This window comes from Danaus plexippus, chromosome 15 (genome assembly GCF_018135715.1).
Source record: "Danaus plexippus chromosome 15, MEX_DaPlex, whole genome shotgun sequence".
NCBI classification, from domain to species: domain Eukaryota; kingdom Metazoa; phylum Arthropoda; class Insecta; order Lepidoptera; family Nymphalidae; genus Danaus; species Danaus plexippus.
In genome coordinates, this window is record NC_083547.1 from 6838296 (window position 1) to 6855745 (window position 17450).

Here is a 17450-nt window from a genome sequence, read left to right on the forward strand (position 1 = left end):
CTTATGCAATTAAAAAGAGATTCATTGAAAAAAATGCATTCACTAAACAAAAGGTTTCCGAGTCAGTGGTATGGATTCAAGAGGTCTATGTCCCAGGTCCATGTCGTTCGTGCTGGTGACGTCAGCGGTGTCCCTCGCGATACTCAGCATCTGTTACACGTTCACGGACGCCTGGCGGCTGTGGGGCGGAGGACCCTTCAGAGCTCCAGGTCTTAACGCCATCGCCCTGTACATAGGCCACTCGATCTGCGCGCACATATTCCCATTCCATTGGAAAATCCCAACCATGAGAACGCACGCCGTCTATCTCGTGGAAGCCGTATGGGGAACCGCGTTGTGGGTCATCATCGCTCACGTCATGGCCAGAAAGAAAGTATTCATCACCCTCTGATCGTGATCCTACGTGTTCTATATATTATTTTGTAAATATTTAATTATTTTTCAATAATACAAAATAATTTTATACCGGAACGTATTAGATTTTAGATTAGTATTAGCTTAGCTTAGCGCTGTAACACTTTTAATTGACAAATGAGATTAAAGTGCAGCTTGGTTCGTGATTTGACGACTTTAAGAGAGACTTCGAAATAAATTATAAATATAATTAAATATATATATTTAATTATTGTATAAAAAATATTTTTTTAATATTCGCTATTAGATGAGTCTAAATTTTTTTTATCAAAACTAATCTAGTCTAAATTATGAACTGTATTTAATGTAAGCTGAAAAAAATAAATGATAATATTGAATGAAAATGGGCTATTATATAAAAAAATGGAGTATTTGTAACCACTCGTTCTGCATTTCTAAAGATATTAAGAAAAGCTCACTAATAAATAAAATATATATAAGTATTAATTATAATTACATAAAGTATTTTTTACAACACTACTTTAATATATCACAATAAAGATTAAAGAATTAATAGAGTACTCACATCACTAGTGGCATAGACAAGTGGCTGTCAATATCAGCTGATCACGTTTGTTTACAAGATTGCTAAATTCTATTGAGACACTGGCAGAATATACTGTGCAGGTCTTCGCACGGCTGACGGCCATATTAGAAAAAAAAAATTGTCCATTGAAATGAGATATATATGTATTCGTGACATGTGACGTCGCTGGCGTTTAGGATAAGAATTAAAATGAAACGAGCCATATACAATATACGACGCTTTATTAACTCAAGGATGACAGTGAATCAGCGATGTCATTACAGATAAATATCATTTAAAAAAAAAAAACGATTCAACAAATCATGACACAAGGTAACAGTATATAGTTTTAACAAAAAACCACAAACGCATAACATCCGGGGTGAAAGGTCTATTTATATACAATACATATTAATATTAAGATCCGCCCCGGGATCTGTCACCCTGTATACTAACAGTACATGTTTGGCATTCAGTTAGTGACTAAATAAAAAAAAAAAACTCTTCATTAAATACATTGGATGCGATATAAACTCGATTGTATAATATAAATGCTGTTATAGGAATTTAGTATATTATACAAAAGATATATTTTATTATAATTAACACATACATACATATACATATATATGTGTATATATGTATGTATATCTCAAAACAGCATTCTCAAAAATTTTTCTTTTTAGCTACTATATCATATGGTAATGTTCTTAAGGCAGGCTTCAATTCAATATACGTCTATACAGTAACTACGTTAACAATGTAAACATTAGTATAGCGATAGACAAGTAAAAATCTGTTTATATTTATATATATATATACATATTTCTAAAATTTCATTAGAAAAAATCTCTTAAAATATATCTCAATAAATTCTTTATTTTTTTTTTGTTGTTGTTTTAAATCCGTCCAACGACCGCGGGCACATTCAGCGCTATATAAATATATTTTATTCGCTTAACACTATATAGGAAGAACTTTTAAATGTTAAAGAGAACTTATTAATTGCACACAGTAAAAAATACTAATACCGTTTACACGAAGATTGAAGACCGAACGATTTTTTGTAAAATTAAAAAAAAAAAAATCTTAATATAATTTCCAGCTGGAATATTACAGTGAGTTAGAAATAGACTAAGTGTATAGAGAAGAGATATGAAGTATTCAGTGTATAGTATATCTGTATGTGTGTGTATTTATAACTGCAATATTCCAAGCGTCGGTTCCGCAGATTATGCTCATGACATGTTTTGTACATCATTTATAAGTACTCGCTCACTTTAAGTCACTCATTACATCAAATGGAATGTTTGTCAAACGGTACGAGATTCGTTGTCGACAAAGACGCGCCATTTTTTTTTTTTTTTTGAACGCCAGCGCTCTACTGTTACTAACATTGAAATAACGTCTCAAAAAACGAGACCAAAGGACTAGACACCGAAAACTCACACGCGAATCAGTTTCGTTAAGGTCCGTTAGAATATCTAAAATTATTAAATAAATGTTTACACATCCCAAAAAAAAAAAAAAAACAAAAATCTCCAGAACATTTCGCTATAAATGCAAATTCATGGAATTCAATATATTAACAGTTAAGGCGTTTCCAACCTTATATATATTATGCTAAGATCCGACGACACCGAGTCCTGAACGCTGTAGGTAACGATCACGTCTATAACTAATTGCACATTTCGATTTAATTATATAAAAAAAAAACGCACATATCAAGACTTAAATACGCTTTAAAATATATTACGAGATTTCAGACACGCGTTAAACTATCGTTTATATAAAACCAGTCCAGCGTTTACTTTAAAGCCGAATTGGAAAATAAATATCTTAAGTGGCACTCGCGTCCCGGTGCCGCGGTCGCCTCTCAAGCCGTCGGGCGCGTCCGCGAGCTGTATAGACTCTCAAATTAAAAACATACAAATACATTTATCACATCCCGTATTTGATTTAAGACACGATGAGGCGAACGTCGATTAGGCCGTAAACAATCCGCGGGCCGCTCCGTGCGCGACCCGCGGCTTGAGAGAGCGCGACCGGCCCGAGAAGTTTGTATATCCAGCACCACGATAACTAACGAATACATGAGCAACCATTCATGGTCCATGGACATGGATCCCTGACGAAGTCGGCGACTTCATAGTATACGACGTATACTGTAACATAGGAACTGCCAGACATCCGACAGCCCTCACAGCTGTAATATCTGCAGATCAAAAACCGGCCCTAGCTGTTTGAAGGAGTCTGTGTAGAGGAATGACGGATGTTCCGGTTGCATAGATCCTGACCTGATAGACTGATAATGTCAAAATACCTATTAAGTCCCTGTGCAGTGTGGGCGAGCGACGTCCGTAGTGACGTCGCTGCGCCGCTCGATGACGTCATCGCTCCTCGCGTGACGTCACTTCCTGGATGCCCTCACCATCGCCTGCAGGGCTGCCAGCTGGCTCAATAGATTAGCATTGGTGCTCTCCAAGGTCTCGACCCTCTTCCTGTAGTCTGTGTTCTCTGATACTAATATTTCTACTTTCCTCTCTAATTGGTCCATGTATTCTTTCTTCTTGCGTCTACTTTCTTGTGCAGAAATCTGAAAAAATTATTTTGTCGTTTCAGAAGTTTCAAAATTAAAGTTATTTTAACAGATCAAAGTGCGGAATAGCTCTAAGTATAAGCCCATGTAACATTCAAATGAGTGATATGCAGTAAAAATGTCCTCACACACGGTATTCGACTTGCGACCTCTGGGATATGACAGCTCAGTCGTTTCATCAACTGAGCTATCGTAAGTTATGAACTCGTATGTACTAAACATTTAACGTCCGTCACCCGTTAGTTAAAACTAAAAGACTTGGGCCTGTCCAGAACTAACATCAATTAATTCTTAGAACGTACTTCGAAGGCAGCCCTAGTAGGTTCTTTTCAAATTATGTTAGGCTGCGAGAGGAGCTTGGACGGTGGAGGTGAGCGTTTAACGTGCTTTAGATAGTGCTGTCTTAAGCCTACACCTGGGTCGCAAGCATTGAATGCTACGAAGTTTAGTCTCGTGCTATAATGACAAAGAATGACCTTATTCTTAATTTTCCTCCTGACTTTCTTCAGCGACTTCTCCTCGGCCTTGGTGAGCGGCAGACGTGTCGGCACCGGGTAACCTTCGGCTAGTAACGTGCGTTTCTCTTCCTCTGTTAAAACTAATGTGCCAGTGGATCCTTTCTGTAATACACCAATCATTATAATTTATTATTTATTTTTGTATGCTTCATTGTCTAGTATCTACCCTTAATATAAGTTTTTTTTCTGGGCATAAACTGGTGTATTTATTATAATCACACAACGGTCTACTCGAATCAGAATAGTCTATTCGATATGATCCCGGTCTACTCACCGGCTGGCTGCTGATGAGGGGTGTGTTGATAGGCTGCCTGGAGTGGTGTGACACGTATAGGTGAGAGCGGCGCGGGGGTGCCGGGGTGATGGGGGCGGGGGGCTCGTGAGATGGCGACAGAGCACCCTCACTGTCAGACGACGACAATGATGACGGAGGAGTTGGGGGTAGGTTGAAACCTGGTCACACCGGACAAATATACATGCTTAGTAACGTAACGTAACGTATATTACACTCTATAAATATGTGTTATATATTTTAAACTCCTAGTCTTTACATTTATGCTTATAATTGATAACTATCGACTGTGTCTTCTACAATAGCAATACCTTATAAAGTCTATCAAATATCTTGGAATTAATTCAGTATTGTATGTATGTGTGATATATAAACATATTTTTATTAAATCTTAGAATATATTCACAGAACCTAAGTACGAAGCCCTTCCAGATCAGCGAGCATATTCTAAGAGAAACAATTTATAAACGTATGTCAAATTAAATTACTATTATGTTTTATACTGGACTGATTTATTATTAAAGTGAATATTAAAGTCATGTTCATACGTGGATTGTTTCGATTTAAATTAGAGTGTAATTAGTCAGAGTGACAGGCGACGGAATTTAATGCAAATTAAACAATTATCATTCAGCAACAAGTTAACATGAGGACGACATGTCATTGTGTTGTAAATGTTTCATATAAGGTCGAGTCAAGCCAAAAAATATAAAGATTAATAGCTCACCTGATGTCCCTGATGAGGTGACTTTGATAGACAGCTTGTTGTTGTTGAGCGAGTTTGCGATACGTGGTGCCGCACTCAGAAGTATTTGCGGCACGCCGGCGGCACCAACTTTCTGCAGCACAGCTTGCGGCATGTGGATTGTGCCGGTCTAGAATGACCGTTGATTTATAAGAACTAGTTTCTTTAATGTTCTCTTGTTTGTGAGATAAATTTTTAAAGTAGATCGTAAGTAATTAGGGTAAATATAATTGATTCAAGTCAAGACTTATTCCAATACACGAAGCCAAGCAACTTTGCTGCGGCTTAAGTTTGTCTTGTTTGTTTCCTTATAATAATAACGTGTTACTAAGTTTATATATAAATATTTTATCTGAAAGATCGCATGTAATTATGTAGACATTGTGTCTTTATACTATATGGAGAGATTGTTTGACAAACTTAAGACGTATGTATTTAAAACCGTTTACTGTCACATCAGTATCAGTGACAGGAAAGTATCCAGTCTAAGGAAGCCTCTGACAACCTGAATTATCTTATTTGGTGATAGCAGTTGCATGTCCTGTTACACGATCCCTATCATCTCGATTAGTATGCAGCAGCCAGCGTGAGATTCCGCAAACAATTTGCATCTCCAACTTTAAATCTTTCCAACTACCGCCAGCGCTTTTATAACTTAGACGACTTACTATACTTAATGGAATTCAATAGTCGATGAAGTGGAACTTTGTCAGTGAGAGCTAAGTTTGTTAATTATATCCTTCCTATAAATATAAACGCTTTCTCTTTGGGAAATTTTATGAAGAATATGAAATCTGTAGAAGGGTTAATAGGACTAAAGTGAAGACACGATAGCCTAGTCCAAAAAAGGGGGTATAACGACATATCTAGGAATTAGCGGCTTGAATAATGATTTGTTATTATTGCAGCTTTGTGTTCTTTGACAGATCATAAGTTTACATTTAATCAAGTTTTTGCACCTTTCTCCAAGTTTACTGACACACGGTTTGTAATAACAGCCAACATTACTGGTTTCCAAAAACGTGAACGTTTTTAAAACCTTGTTACAGTGAAAGTCTCATGAGCTATTTGAACCTTCGTGACCTTTAATTTCATCGGATCATGCTTTTATTGAGATCGCATTTCAAATCACGACTACTTTTCACTTGTCAATTAAACGTAGACATCTTAAGAATAGTCTCTGTTCGTTATGTGTGAACTAGCGTCTGTTCATTACAGCGAACAGTTCAAGAACAATTCAATATAATTACTATACAACCGAAAGTTTTTATGTTAACGTTTGTCCGCTACAATAACAACTATTTGTAAGTTTTATAAATAAAAAAAATATTGTGTATGTGAATATAAACGGTTTCTAAATATACACGTGTGTGCGTGCGTGTGTGTGTGTGTGTGTGCGCGTGCGTGTGTGTATATTACATTTAAAAGATCTGATGCTTGTACTCACTGTGTGGTCTATGACATAGTCGACGGTCGACATAGTGGGTGTTGGCGACGGAGGACACGAGGAGGCTGGCGACTCTGGTTCAGACTTGGGCTCGGCCTTCACCTCCGGACTGGAATCACTGGAGCGCCGGCGACTCCGCCACGCACTCGCTGGAATGGCTGGATAGCATTCGTCTTCCATATCTAGAAGTAGTCGCCATATAGGTGAGCTTCCATTTTATAATGGGAGATGTTTTACGTCAAGAGACATAGAATTTCTTTAGTTATTTTATACAATACAACACATAGTATATAAAAAGTTTGTGCTCCTAAATTATGCTTCAATTGTAAAAAATCTTATTTAATTTTATTGGGCTTATAAGAGTCTTTCATTCTACGGTATTGTTTAGCATACCTTTAAAATCGAAATATCTTTTGTTTTGTTTTATCTCAGTTAGAATTGACTTTCTAAGAATCAGTCAACAGGTACAAGAATTCTTACCACAAGTTTTCATAGTCACACTACATACGAAGCGTTTCTAGTTTTTCATTGACAAGCGTAGCGTTACTTTGACAGCTGATACTATCGCGTGAGTAATTACATGATAAAAATCTCTAAATTTTGCGTATTCACTTGCGGTAAGGATATTAGATTTGCTAACCAAAAGAGCCGTGAGTTTCCTTTTAGTCAATTCCATCAAGTCAAGTTACACTAACCGTTATCTCGTTAATAAATAAGTTCTAATTTAACTTATGTTCTAGCGACGTCAGTAAATATTTAAATTATTAATAAAACAATAGGTACCTAAAAGTAATCTACATATACCTATTACAAATTAACCAAGTCAGAAACGTTAGCCTCGTTGTTGCTTATTATCGGAACGAATATAAAAAAAATATATTGTATGTTTATGACTTATGACCAGATAGTAACGACATATTTTACTAATATGTCATCAAATGTATGCATTTAAAACCGTGCGTCCGTTCCTTTAAATATCAAAACACAAATGTACGTATACATGTGTGTAACAATGAGGCAGATGTTTCTGTGTGTTGAATCAATTACACTATATGAATTATTATCCTGTTAGAAAGTGTTCAGAATCCTCCGCAAGTCGCGTGCTTGTGTTCATTACACTCGATGTAACTATCAGATTCGTTAATTAAGATGTTTAACTAGTTTTAAAATCACTTCATGAAACTTTTATGTTTTACGTATCCAGTCTAAACCGATCCATAGACATTTTTCGTCATTAAACAGCAATACTGCAGCCATAGGTTTAATTAAAATCGTTTAAAACAATATTAAGGTCCAAAATAAATTGAATTTACTTCATATTAATTCTTGCTTCGAAGTATATTTAGTACGCTTAGTACGGGTCCGCATCGTCATTTAATAACGTAATTTTTTTCTAACGTGCTAAGATTTAACACTTATATACTGTGATACAAAGTCTTGATACTAAAGTTGTTCTAAAATAAAATGAACTTCTACAAGATGATATTAATTGAACACGTTTAATTAACACTTGTCTGATATCAATTGTGATGTCAAACTAGACGCCGACCGACAGTTCATTGAGTTACCATTAAGATTCGTTACCAACCTCCGTTTTTGTAAGCAATATCAATAAGGTCATTGAACCCCTGTCAAAATACTAGTCTATTGTACGACTTAATTTTATTCACTAATTCTATACCTATAATTATATACCTATATTATGTGTTTTTTTTTCTTATTTTATACGTATGTATTTGAAACATAATATATTTATTTATCTTCCTGATAATGAAAAGTTTCGAGTTAGGATACATGTACCAATCTAAGGAAGAAATAAAATATATAAAGACAAATTATATGAAAATAAAACGATAAACTTATGACAAAATACACAATTATTACATGAGTTTCAACGTTTGTTTATCCAATAACTAAACTGTTTATTAGAATTAATGTTTTTCTGTGAAAGCGTGTGAGCTAATACAATGTTTAAAGAAAAATACAGCTAAAAATATAAAATCCGTATGATCTATTATATAACATTTATAGTATATAACGTAAGGTGGTATATAAGTCACGTTATGTAAAGATACAGCCTGGTCACGATATAAATGAATTGTGTGAGTTATAATGCTTGTTCTATTGTTTATTGAAAGCTGTTTACGTTATGTTCTATATGAATGGAGACATAACGTATGTATTTACGTTTTATTAACATATCATAAAATTATATGAAACTTATTCCTTAGCTAGTTAATTCTCTAAATATATTTGATTCACTTGATGTAGGACTGTTATTTGAGTTAACGAAAAAAAAAATGCTTAGGAAACAAATTGAGATAACAGTGTCTTGTTATAATGCGAATTTTTTTTTTTTATTAGCAAACAGCACGTCACTACCGCGTGAATGAGGAACGGAAAGAAATGTACTGAGCGTACCTCAAATTGAGTACCTTTCACCGAAACCGAGCAACGTTAAATTTATAAGTGGATGTGATTAATTTAATGTCATTAACGGTGATAACCTGCTTGAAGCAATGAAAAAATGATTTGTTCACTTACCTTAACGACGATATCAAAGATCCGAGGGTAATAAAACGAATGAAAGAACGATATTAAGGAAATAAATATCAAATCATCATTGAAATGTAAGATTATAAGCAAAGTCTACGAATTACACGGTTGAGAAGTTAACAAAAATATACATCGGAGATTTATAATCATGACGCTGGTCACCGGACGGCGGACAGTCTGTGAAATTTCTCTTTTTAGATATTTAACTCACGAAAAATCGAGATCTCAAGCAAAAGCGTACCGAATCGTTATTGACGTGAATTGCTTTTTATTATAAAATATATATACAATAAATAAGACATCGCTCTTCATATGAAAACTAAGCTGAAAACGTTGAAGTGTCATAAATAGCGTTTGTTAATCTATTAATTATCAATTTGTTGTAACACTAAAGTACCGATACATTTGATAAGAAATTAATAAAATTAATGGCCGATTCGTGTTCTGTTATAGGCGATACATTATCTGAACCTTAACGTCGCTGAACATTATTATTATAATGTTTAAATTATTATAGAAACAAAACATTTGTATGGAATTATGATTCAAAGACGTCTGGTTTGTTTTACGAGGTCTAGGTCGCACGGATATATTTATATGGGCTGGAAAGACCTGCACTATACATTAAATGAAGACCAAAAGACATCTTGATGCAAAGTCGCAAGTAAAGCAGTTGTATTTTACATGTATGTAAACAAAATGATAGTGTATATAAAATTGATATTTGTATGGCAAAAGAATTAATGTCAACTTTATACTGTTGGCTAAACGACACTCGGATCGAAAATAGTTTTATGAGAACAATGTACTTACTAGCTTCAAATAGACGAGAAAAGTTATTAAATTGTGATTATTTTCCTTTAAAATTTTAAACATTACAAGTAACTTTATATATTGTTTAATATTGTACATATAAAAACGTATATAGATATAATATATTTATTTAAAAAGTATAGTTTTATTTTCAAAGATTTCAATGTAAAGATAAATGTTGGTATACATATATTCACTAGTATATACCTGCGGCTTTGTCTCAGACTGGAGAGATAGTGTCAAAACAATAGTAGCGATGACCAGTCGGCAGCGCTATCAAAAATCTTGTGTAATGACTTCATACACAATACAATGGTTATGCCTTCGTCATTTGGTAACTACGCCAAATTTCGAGATGAATTATCGTCTTGTTTCATTTGAAACTAACTAACTCTATTGTAAAGTGTTATCAAAATCAGTTCATCATTTTTATGGTGAAGGGAACAAAAATAAATACACACGGATCTATACTTACAACCTTCATAATCATATGGTCTCTACATATTGTCATTGTGACATTTCTGTTCGTGTATCACGACACGTGTAGAGCACGAGAGTTGTTCTGATGTTTGATAAGACTTATTATTCTCATCAAATTGTATCACTTTTTACATCCGCTGTTGTAAAGTTTCAAACATTTTCCACAAATTTTCCATTCAACGCATTGTTTTTTTTTATTTTTGTGACGAACGTCAGTTACTACAAGCTTAATGCTTACGCAACGCCAATGACAGCTACAATTTTCGCGTATGCACATTTAAACGAAACAAATTTTTTCTGACATTGTATCTGTATATTTATGTCTGCATGATACAGACGAGATGAAAGTATTTCTCGCCAGCTCGTGATCACGGTTGCTGTGACGGATCCGAAACGTCGGGATCATGAAGATGTTAAATAATAAAATCGCGTAGCAACAGACAAACTTGGTTTCATTTACCCTGCTCTTACGCTTGCATTGTGGTCAAATGATACCAGAATCTAGTTGATCTGATTATAAACTAAATTACTTATATGTAACCGGCAATTGTTTAAGTTTGCAACAACTAGTTATATAAAAGACGAATCATAATGTAATTAATTATTTTACCATAATATTCTTTACACTAGAGGATTTATTTATAAAATAAAAGAAACTATTCCTTTATTCGGAACATTAGTTAGCAAAGAATAAAAAACAATCGATCTAATTTAGCATTGCTTGCATATTTTACCTCAACCTTTGCCTTTTTATATTTTGTCAATATATGCCATGGATTAAGCCTGATTTTTTTTATAAACAATTTTAACACAAGATTATTGTCTGATTCAAATCTTGACATCATTCTGTGAACTATTGGCCAGTGATGTAACCGTATTTTGCAACAGCTGTGACGCTGTCTTAACAATGGCACTGTGACTGTTATAACTTAAATATTCAGACGTATTGATTGGTAATGTATATATATATATATGTAAATAACAAATTAATAGCTCTGTAATTTTTTTTCGAAATTAAACATAATATTATCGATTTAGTATCGATTAAATCTACAAAGGCTTAAGTAATGTATACAATAATTGCTATAATAGATCGGTTTTTGCAAATTATGTTAGTACAAAATCAATTAATATTCCCACAAATAAATCGATTTGTTTTGTTCAATCGACGAATTAAATTACGTAATAAAAATATATAATATATTTATATAATCAATTTGATTATTAATGTAGTGGAATTATTTTTATTGATCTAAGAATATATAACCTTAACATTCACGATTATTCTTGAGAAAATATAAATTTTTTATACATATAATGTTTGTAGAAGATCGTGTTCGTTATAGATTCTTTAAAACATAACTAAAAGTAGCGAAACGTGATAAAATTACATCCTTATTTATACTGAACATCAAGGCAGCTATGAGACGGCACGCACTCACGTAATATTAGATAGAAATGATTGTGAGATAAAGAAAATATTTATAAAAAAAAATACTCCTTGTCTGTGATATTATGGACGTACTTTTATCTCTCTAATACTAAGAATTGATATAATACATTCTAAAATATAAATAATTTGTATAATAAATCGTCTCATTCAGTGTTCGGTACTAAGCTGAGGATGGTTCTATAAGAAAATGGCCTTTTTAATTTACCCTATACATTATTCGCGCAGTTATGGACATTTTAAAAATATCTCCAGCTTCCTTGCTTAGGAACGATCGTCATTCGATTAATGATACTTTTATGCAAATACATGTAACATGTTTTGACTTCTTTTACTCCAAATATTGCACATTTGAACTCTACTTCCCATAGTTTGTGTCAGACACAGTCTTGAATACTACTTTATATTAAGTCAATCCTGGAACAATATTTACCGTCAACTTTGGTGTGGTGTGGCGAGGGCGGTGCTGATTCCACATCGGAGTGGAGGCTATATGAGTGTTCAGTCTTGATGGGAGCTGCTCCTAGCGCGGCGTCCGTCATCAGACGATCATGAAGCACTACACCCAGCTTGGAATCCCTCTCGATCAGCCAGTCGCTCATCTCTGAATCTTCGTCTAACACGTCCTGCATATCCTGTAATAGGAAATAAGATTTAGTTGGCATGATGATGCTCACTACATGTTACAAGAACTAATAATCAATGTTACGGGTATAATAATAATCATTCTAACGTTAACATATCTTAAATATAATATTAAAGTAGTTACGTTTGGTTAGCATAAGTCCAGTTCTTATAAATAGAAAATAGATATTCCTTTATATGTATACCAACAAATCAGTGTAAATTACTTATCTATTAGTGCTCTTAGTACATAACTAGCCCGACAGTCAATTGAGATGTATTCGAATGTTTTATTTGCGGTACACATTATAGTCCAGACTGTTACATTCTGGGAACTCTGTTCAAATACATTCTGAGAAGTACAGCCGCATTTCACAATACCTAAATTATAGTTCACGCTCACGTCACACTTACGACAGCAAATTATGTCCTATAGCTCGCGAAATAATTGGTTGCGCCTTAATAAATTACACATAACTCGGACCGCATTACGTTTGTTTGCGTCCAGCATTCTTCTAAATAAAATATTTTCTTTGTATTTGTAAACAAGTATCGCCGTCCGCGTGTATGTAATCTTTAACAGTTTTGTAATATCAGAGCGGAGAAGCCGTACCGTGTTTAGAAAATAATCCTAGGCACGCTACATACCATACGTATTGAAGAGTTCACAGCAAACAACACGAGGTCAATAACATGAGGTATTAATTCGCGTCTATCCACGGCCCTCACCTTGGCCGAGAGTGAATAACAGCTAAACACTAAACGTCCGCCAAACAAGGTCATCGAACCGACGCGAGCGTACTTACGAAGAGGTGTACGGACACCGCCTAATTTGTATTTCTACATGATAAACCTCTTAGAATGTTTATAAGCGTGAATTGAAAATAGTTAATGCAAATGAGACTCGTTAACAACGAGGAACAATCTGAATTATTGACCATATGCTCTCGGCAATGTGATGTGTTCTTCGAAGTTTCGGACTGTTACTTGTTCAATACATTTTAATGGCGTACCTAATACGTAAATTATATAACCAGATAGTTTATATCGAGTATGTAATCAATGCAAATTCTTTTCAGTATCAAAAGAAAATCATTTCATATGTATTTACATCAACATTCAAATTTCAAATGTCATTCACACTGAGGCCCCGCACGCGAAAACAGAGGTGTTTAGTTAGCAATAATATTGTGAATCGAAACTCAAAGATGACAAAGTCACTTACGAAGCACAATATAAACGGTTTATATTTTAAGATAGTAATGAAACAAGCTACACTCTTGATACAATCATATAAATTGTTTTATAACATCACACCATTGTCATCATTATTCCCAGGCTTCAAAGGTTGACCGTAGGAAAGATTAAGTTAGCGTTCTATTGAACTGTTAGCTCATTTGGATTTAGAGTGAAAAGGAAGAATAAAAAAATCGGAAGGTACCGTGGGGAGCACACGAGAGTCGAGACGCGCTGGTGGGAATTTCCGAGTAATGTTTACAGCTCGGACACCACAAGAATTACAAACGATATGTCATAGGAATTTTAAAATAATTTAGATATTTTTTTTTTTCGTTTATACATGAACATAAACGTGATTTAATTTGCTATTTGAATATGTGATTTTCTTTTAATTTATTGTAATGTTATGTGGTTTTTAAATTGTATATTGTGTAAATAATTCATATCTTACGTTAAAATTATTAAAACCTTTATGTGTATATTCTGAATACATCCCTGTGTACAGTACTGAAGCTTCACAATCATCGCAATCCTAGTACCATTATTTTTATTATTTACGTCTGTTTTCTCGTCAGTTCACTGAAGCGTCCATCTTTCTCGATTGGAGTTGACGTAATCGCTGTCCGACACCACTTTCTATCCGATAAATACAGTTTTCATAAAACTTTATGTTACTGAGATGAATCATAACATTCATATTGTGTTTCACGTAAGTTTGACGACAAACGACTACGACCGCCCGCGCCGGTGTGTGATCCAGAGTCCGGGCGCTCTCTAACGGAGAATGTCAAAATATACGTAATCTCGAATAAAACAAGCAGTTCTTACCAAAATAATACACGCAGATTTGTTGATCATAATTTAAGTTTCCTTAAATTCAAATAAATTTCTGCTGTATGAGATTTAATAGTCTTTTTTTCTATTGGCATTTGCTAATACAATTTTATGCTTATTACTCGTTAATAGTATTGCGTAGGTGAAATTTCTTAGTACGGTATGTAGGCAAGGCATTATGTTTTATAAGAATTCAGTACATTGTTTTCTTTGTACATATGTCATACTATGACTAGGAGTTATATTTTAAAAATTCACTTAATTAAATTTAATTTTAAATTTAATTTAAACACAAGACATCGATGTAAATGATTTATCTTTGAAATATCTATAGAAAAACTTTTATCACGATTTTGTTATAAACGTCTTATCTCACTTAATTTTGACAGCCGCGATTATCGAGAAATATAATGTTTACAATATATATTCAAAAATATACTTCACTCCGACAACAATAAGGTTCATTTTCGATGAATAGAATCGAGAATATAAAATAAATTGTTCGAGTCTAATCAAACTTGCCGATTAGGAATTTCGATTGTAAACCAATAAGGTCTTATTACGATGGACGAAAGGTTGAAAATAATTGACAATAAAACCAGCTTTCGACCTTTGCGTGAGTGTTATTTTTTTTTATAATTGTAAATAATTGTATAGAAACTATGATATTGTGAGAAACGGGTATCAACAACGTTTCAAGTAAGCGAAATAAAGATTAGGAAAAATAATAACAAAGATGAATGATTTTAGTATATAATAAAAATAAAATCATTATGATTTATATATCGTTTGAGAGTTTCATTGCTTTTACTTTGAAGGCTTTCATTGGGACGGAACGTAGCAAACCACTAGAACACTTTGTCATTTTATGATCTTATTATATATACGTATATGTTTGTCATATACAAGATCACATTTTGGCGCAAAAAAACCTAGTAACTAAGGTTTATATTTTACTGTTTAACTTTATATTTGACGGTATCAACGTAGGTATGTGAGTGGAAAACTGTCCGTTTGATTTTGAAAACCCATAGTAAAAAGAAACCGTTCGTAGGTTAAGTCAGGACGGAGAATTTTATGTTTTTTTTACAGGGATAACGTAGAAGATAACATTAATCGCACAAAGACTGTTAAGAAATAGTTAATATGGAGTAGATCGTAGATCAATGAATAAGTTAATATTTTATTGTGGTTACCTTACACACCCGATACAGGATTATGACTACACGGATGAGACATAGGGTATTTTAACTTCATACATAAAAAGAATAAATAAGAATTACGTATGTAACATAAGAATTTTATTAAACATAAGCATATTTATCTGATTTGTATTAAATTCTTTTGATGATACCATTTCTTCTAACTGTAAAAATTGTTAATTGTAGAGCGGTCATTGACACACGCGTAAGTAGAGTTAGGTTAAAAATGCTACAGTGCAAAGGATGATAATAAATACAGGCAAATGATTTTCAGTGCGCAACCCGTTTAAAATTTATTGAATTTCCTGTTTCACAAGAATAGACGTGTTTTATGTTTATTAGCAGTCATAACAACGGTTATTAATATTAACTAGGAAAGTGAAACACGCTCCGTTCTTCAGCGTTTGCTTGGACGTTTTTACAAATACGTTTTTGACGTAACCAATTTATTAGTAGTAATCATTCGTTTTAATTGTGCTCTCTCTTAATGAATCGTCTCGAGTTAAACTAGGGTTGACGGTATTATAATTCCTTCGATATAATTCTAGTAATAATCACTTTGTTAATTTAATTTTTGTCTGAACGTCCCTTAATATTGTACGACTCGACTGTGATAGTTGTATTATAAAATGATTTTTATTATTTCATGTATTAAAAATAATAATAATAATTAGTGTCTTAAATTCATTCTATTCCATAACGTGTCTTACGTCAAAACTAGTTTGAATTTTTAACTGCATTTCATATGCAGTCGTAAAACCTGTATTGATTCAGCTATTGGCATTTAAATAATAGATTTGCTCGCAAAGGTTACATCTGTATATACATAATAATTAAATAACTTAAGCTGTTCTATATAATTATAGCAATCTTTACATAATATTTTTAAATTATTTATTATTAAGAAGAAAGGAACACATTTAAGCAATCTAACCTTCTCTTTATTTTATATTCAGTACTATACTTATATGACATTTTATTTATAAATGTCATTTTAGATTTGGGGAATGACTTTGATAAAACATTTACAGATTTTAATGTAACAGGTTCACAGCCATGTTATATTCTAATTGAGAAGTTAGAAACGACTTATTTTTATATATATTCAATAATTAACTAGATGTGAGACTGGTCAATGCTAAATCATGTCTCCAAATTAATATAAAAATATATATTGAAATTAATTAATCTGTACCTCATTTAAATCGAAACAATTTTATAGCTTTCGATACCTTATTTTTCTATATATCTTAAGTGACAAAGTGGAAAGTTTTCAATACATAAACGACATCACTTATACGCCTTATATACTAGGTACATTATGTAACACCACCCGCCATATTAATAGCAGTTTCGGTTGGAATAAAGAAATTAATGAAATGAAATCATATAAATTAAATTCTAATTAAAGCACTTTATGTACTTGTTACAATGGTTGAAAGATACAGATATTGAACACAGAGTGGCTAGAACAGAACTCTTATAGCATATAAAACATGTATTATGTAACAACATATAAGTAGGTTAATATATAATAAGCCTTACATATAATTGTGAATTATATATATATATATATACCCTTTTTAGACATTGCCGGTGTCGAGAGAATGTCTCGTGAAATATCAAACCAGTGTCGGAATGGGAGCATTTTTTGTGAGGTCTACTTTCACCAGTCGATAGTGGATACGCGTCCGGTTGGTGTACCGTTCGT

At 33.2% G+C, this 17450-nt stretch overlaps 2 protein-coding genes across 2 annotated transcripts in view; one reads left to right on the forward strand and one right to left on the reverse strand.

Annotated features, from left to right (window-relative positions):
- The window catches only part of LOC116766354 (heparan-alpha-glucosaminide N-acetyltransferase), a 16129-nt gene extending 14618 nt beyond the window's left edge, over window positions 1-1511 (forward strand). The window contains exon 10 of the mRNA XM_061522874.1: window positions 97-1511. Coding sequence (XP_061378858.1) covers window positions 97-391 — 295 coding nt within the window. The 3' untranslated portion in view covers window positions 392-1511. The remainder of the gene's footprint in view (window positions 1-96) is intronic.
- Window positions 1166-17450, reverse strand: part of LOC116766205 (cyclic AMP response element-binding protein A) — a 53975-nt gene continuing 37690 nt past the window's right edge. The window contains exons 2-7 of the mRNA XM_061522875.1: window positions 12274-12475; window positions 6542-6723; window positions 5077-5224; window positions 4332-4510; window positions 4016-4159; window positions 1166-3536 (exon numbers count right to left, since the gene is read on the reverse strand). Coding sequence (XP_061378859.1) covers window positions 3351-3536; window positions 4016-4159; window positions 4332-4510; window positions 5077-5224; window positions 6542-6723; window positions 12274-12475 — 1041 coding nt within the window. The 3' untranslated portion in view covers window positions 1166-3350. The remainder of the gene's footprint in view (window positions 3537-4015; window positions 4160-4331; window positions 4511-5076; window positions 5225-6541; window positions 6724-12273; window positions 12476-17450) is intronic.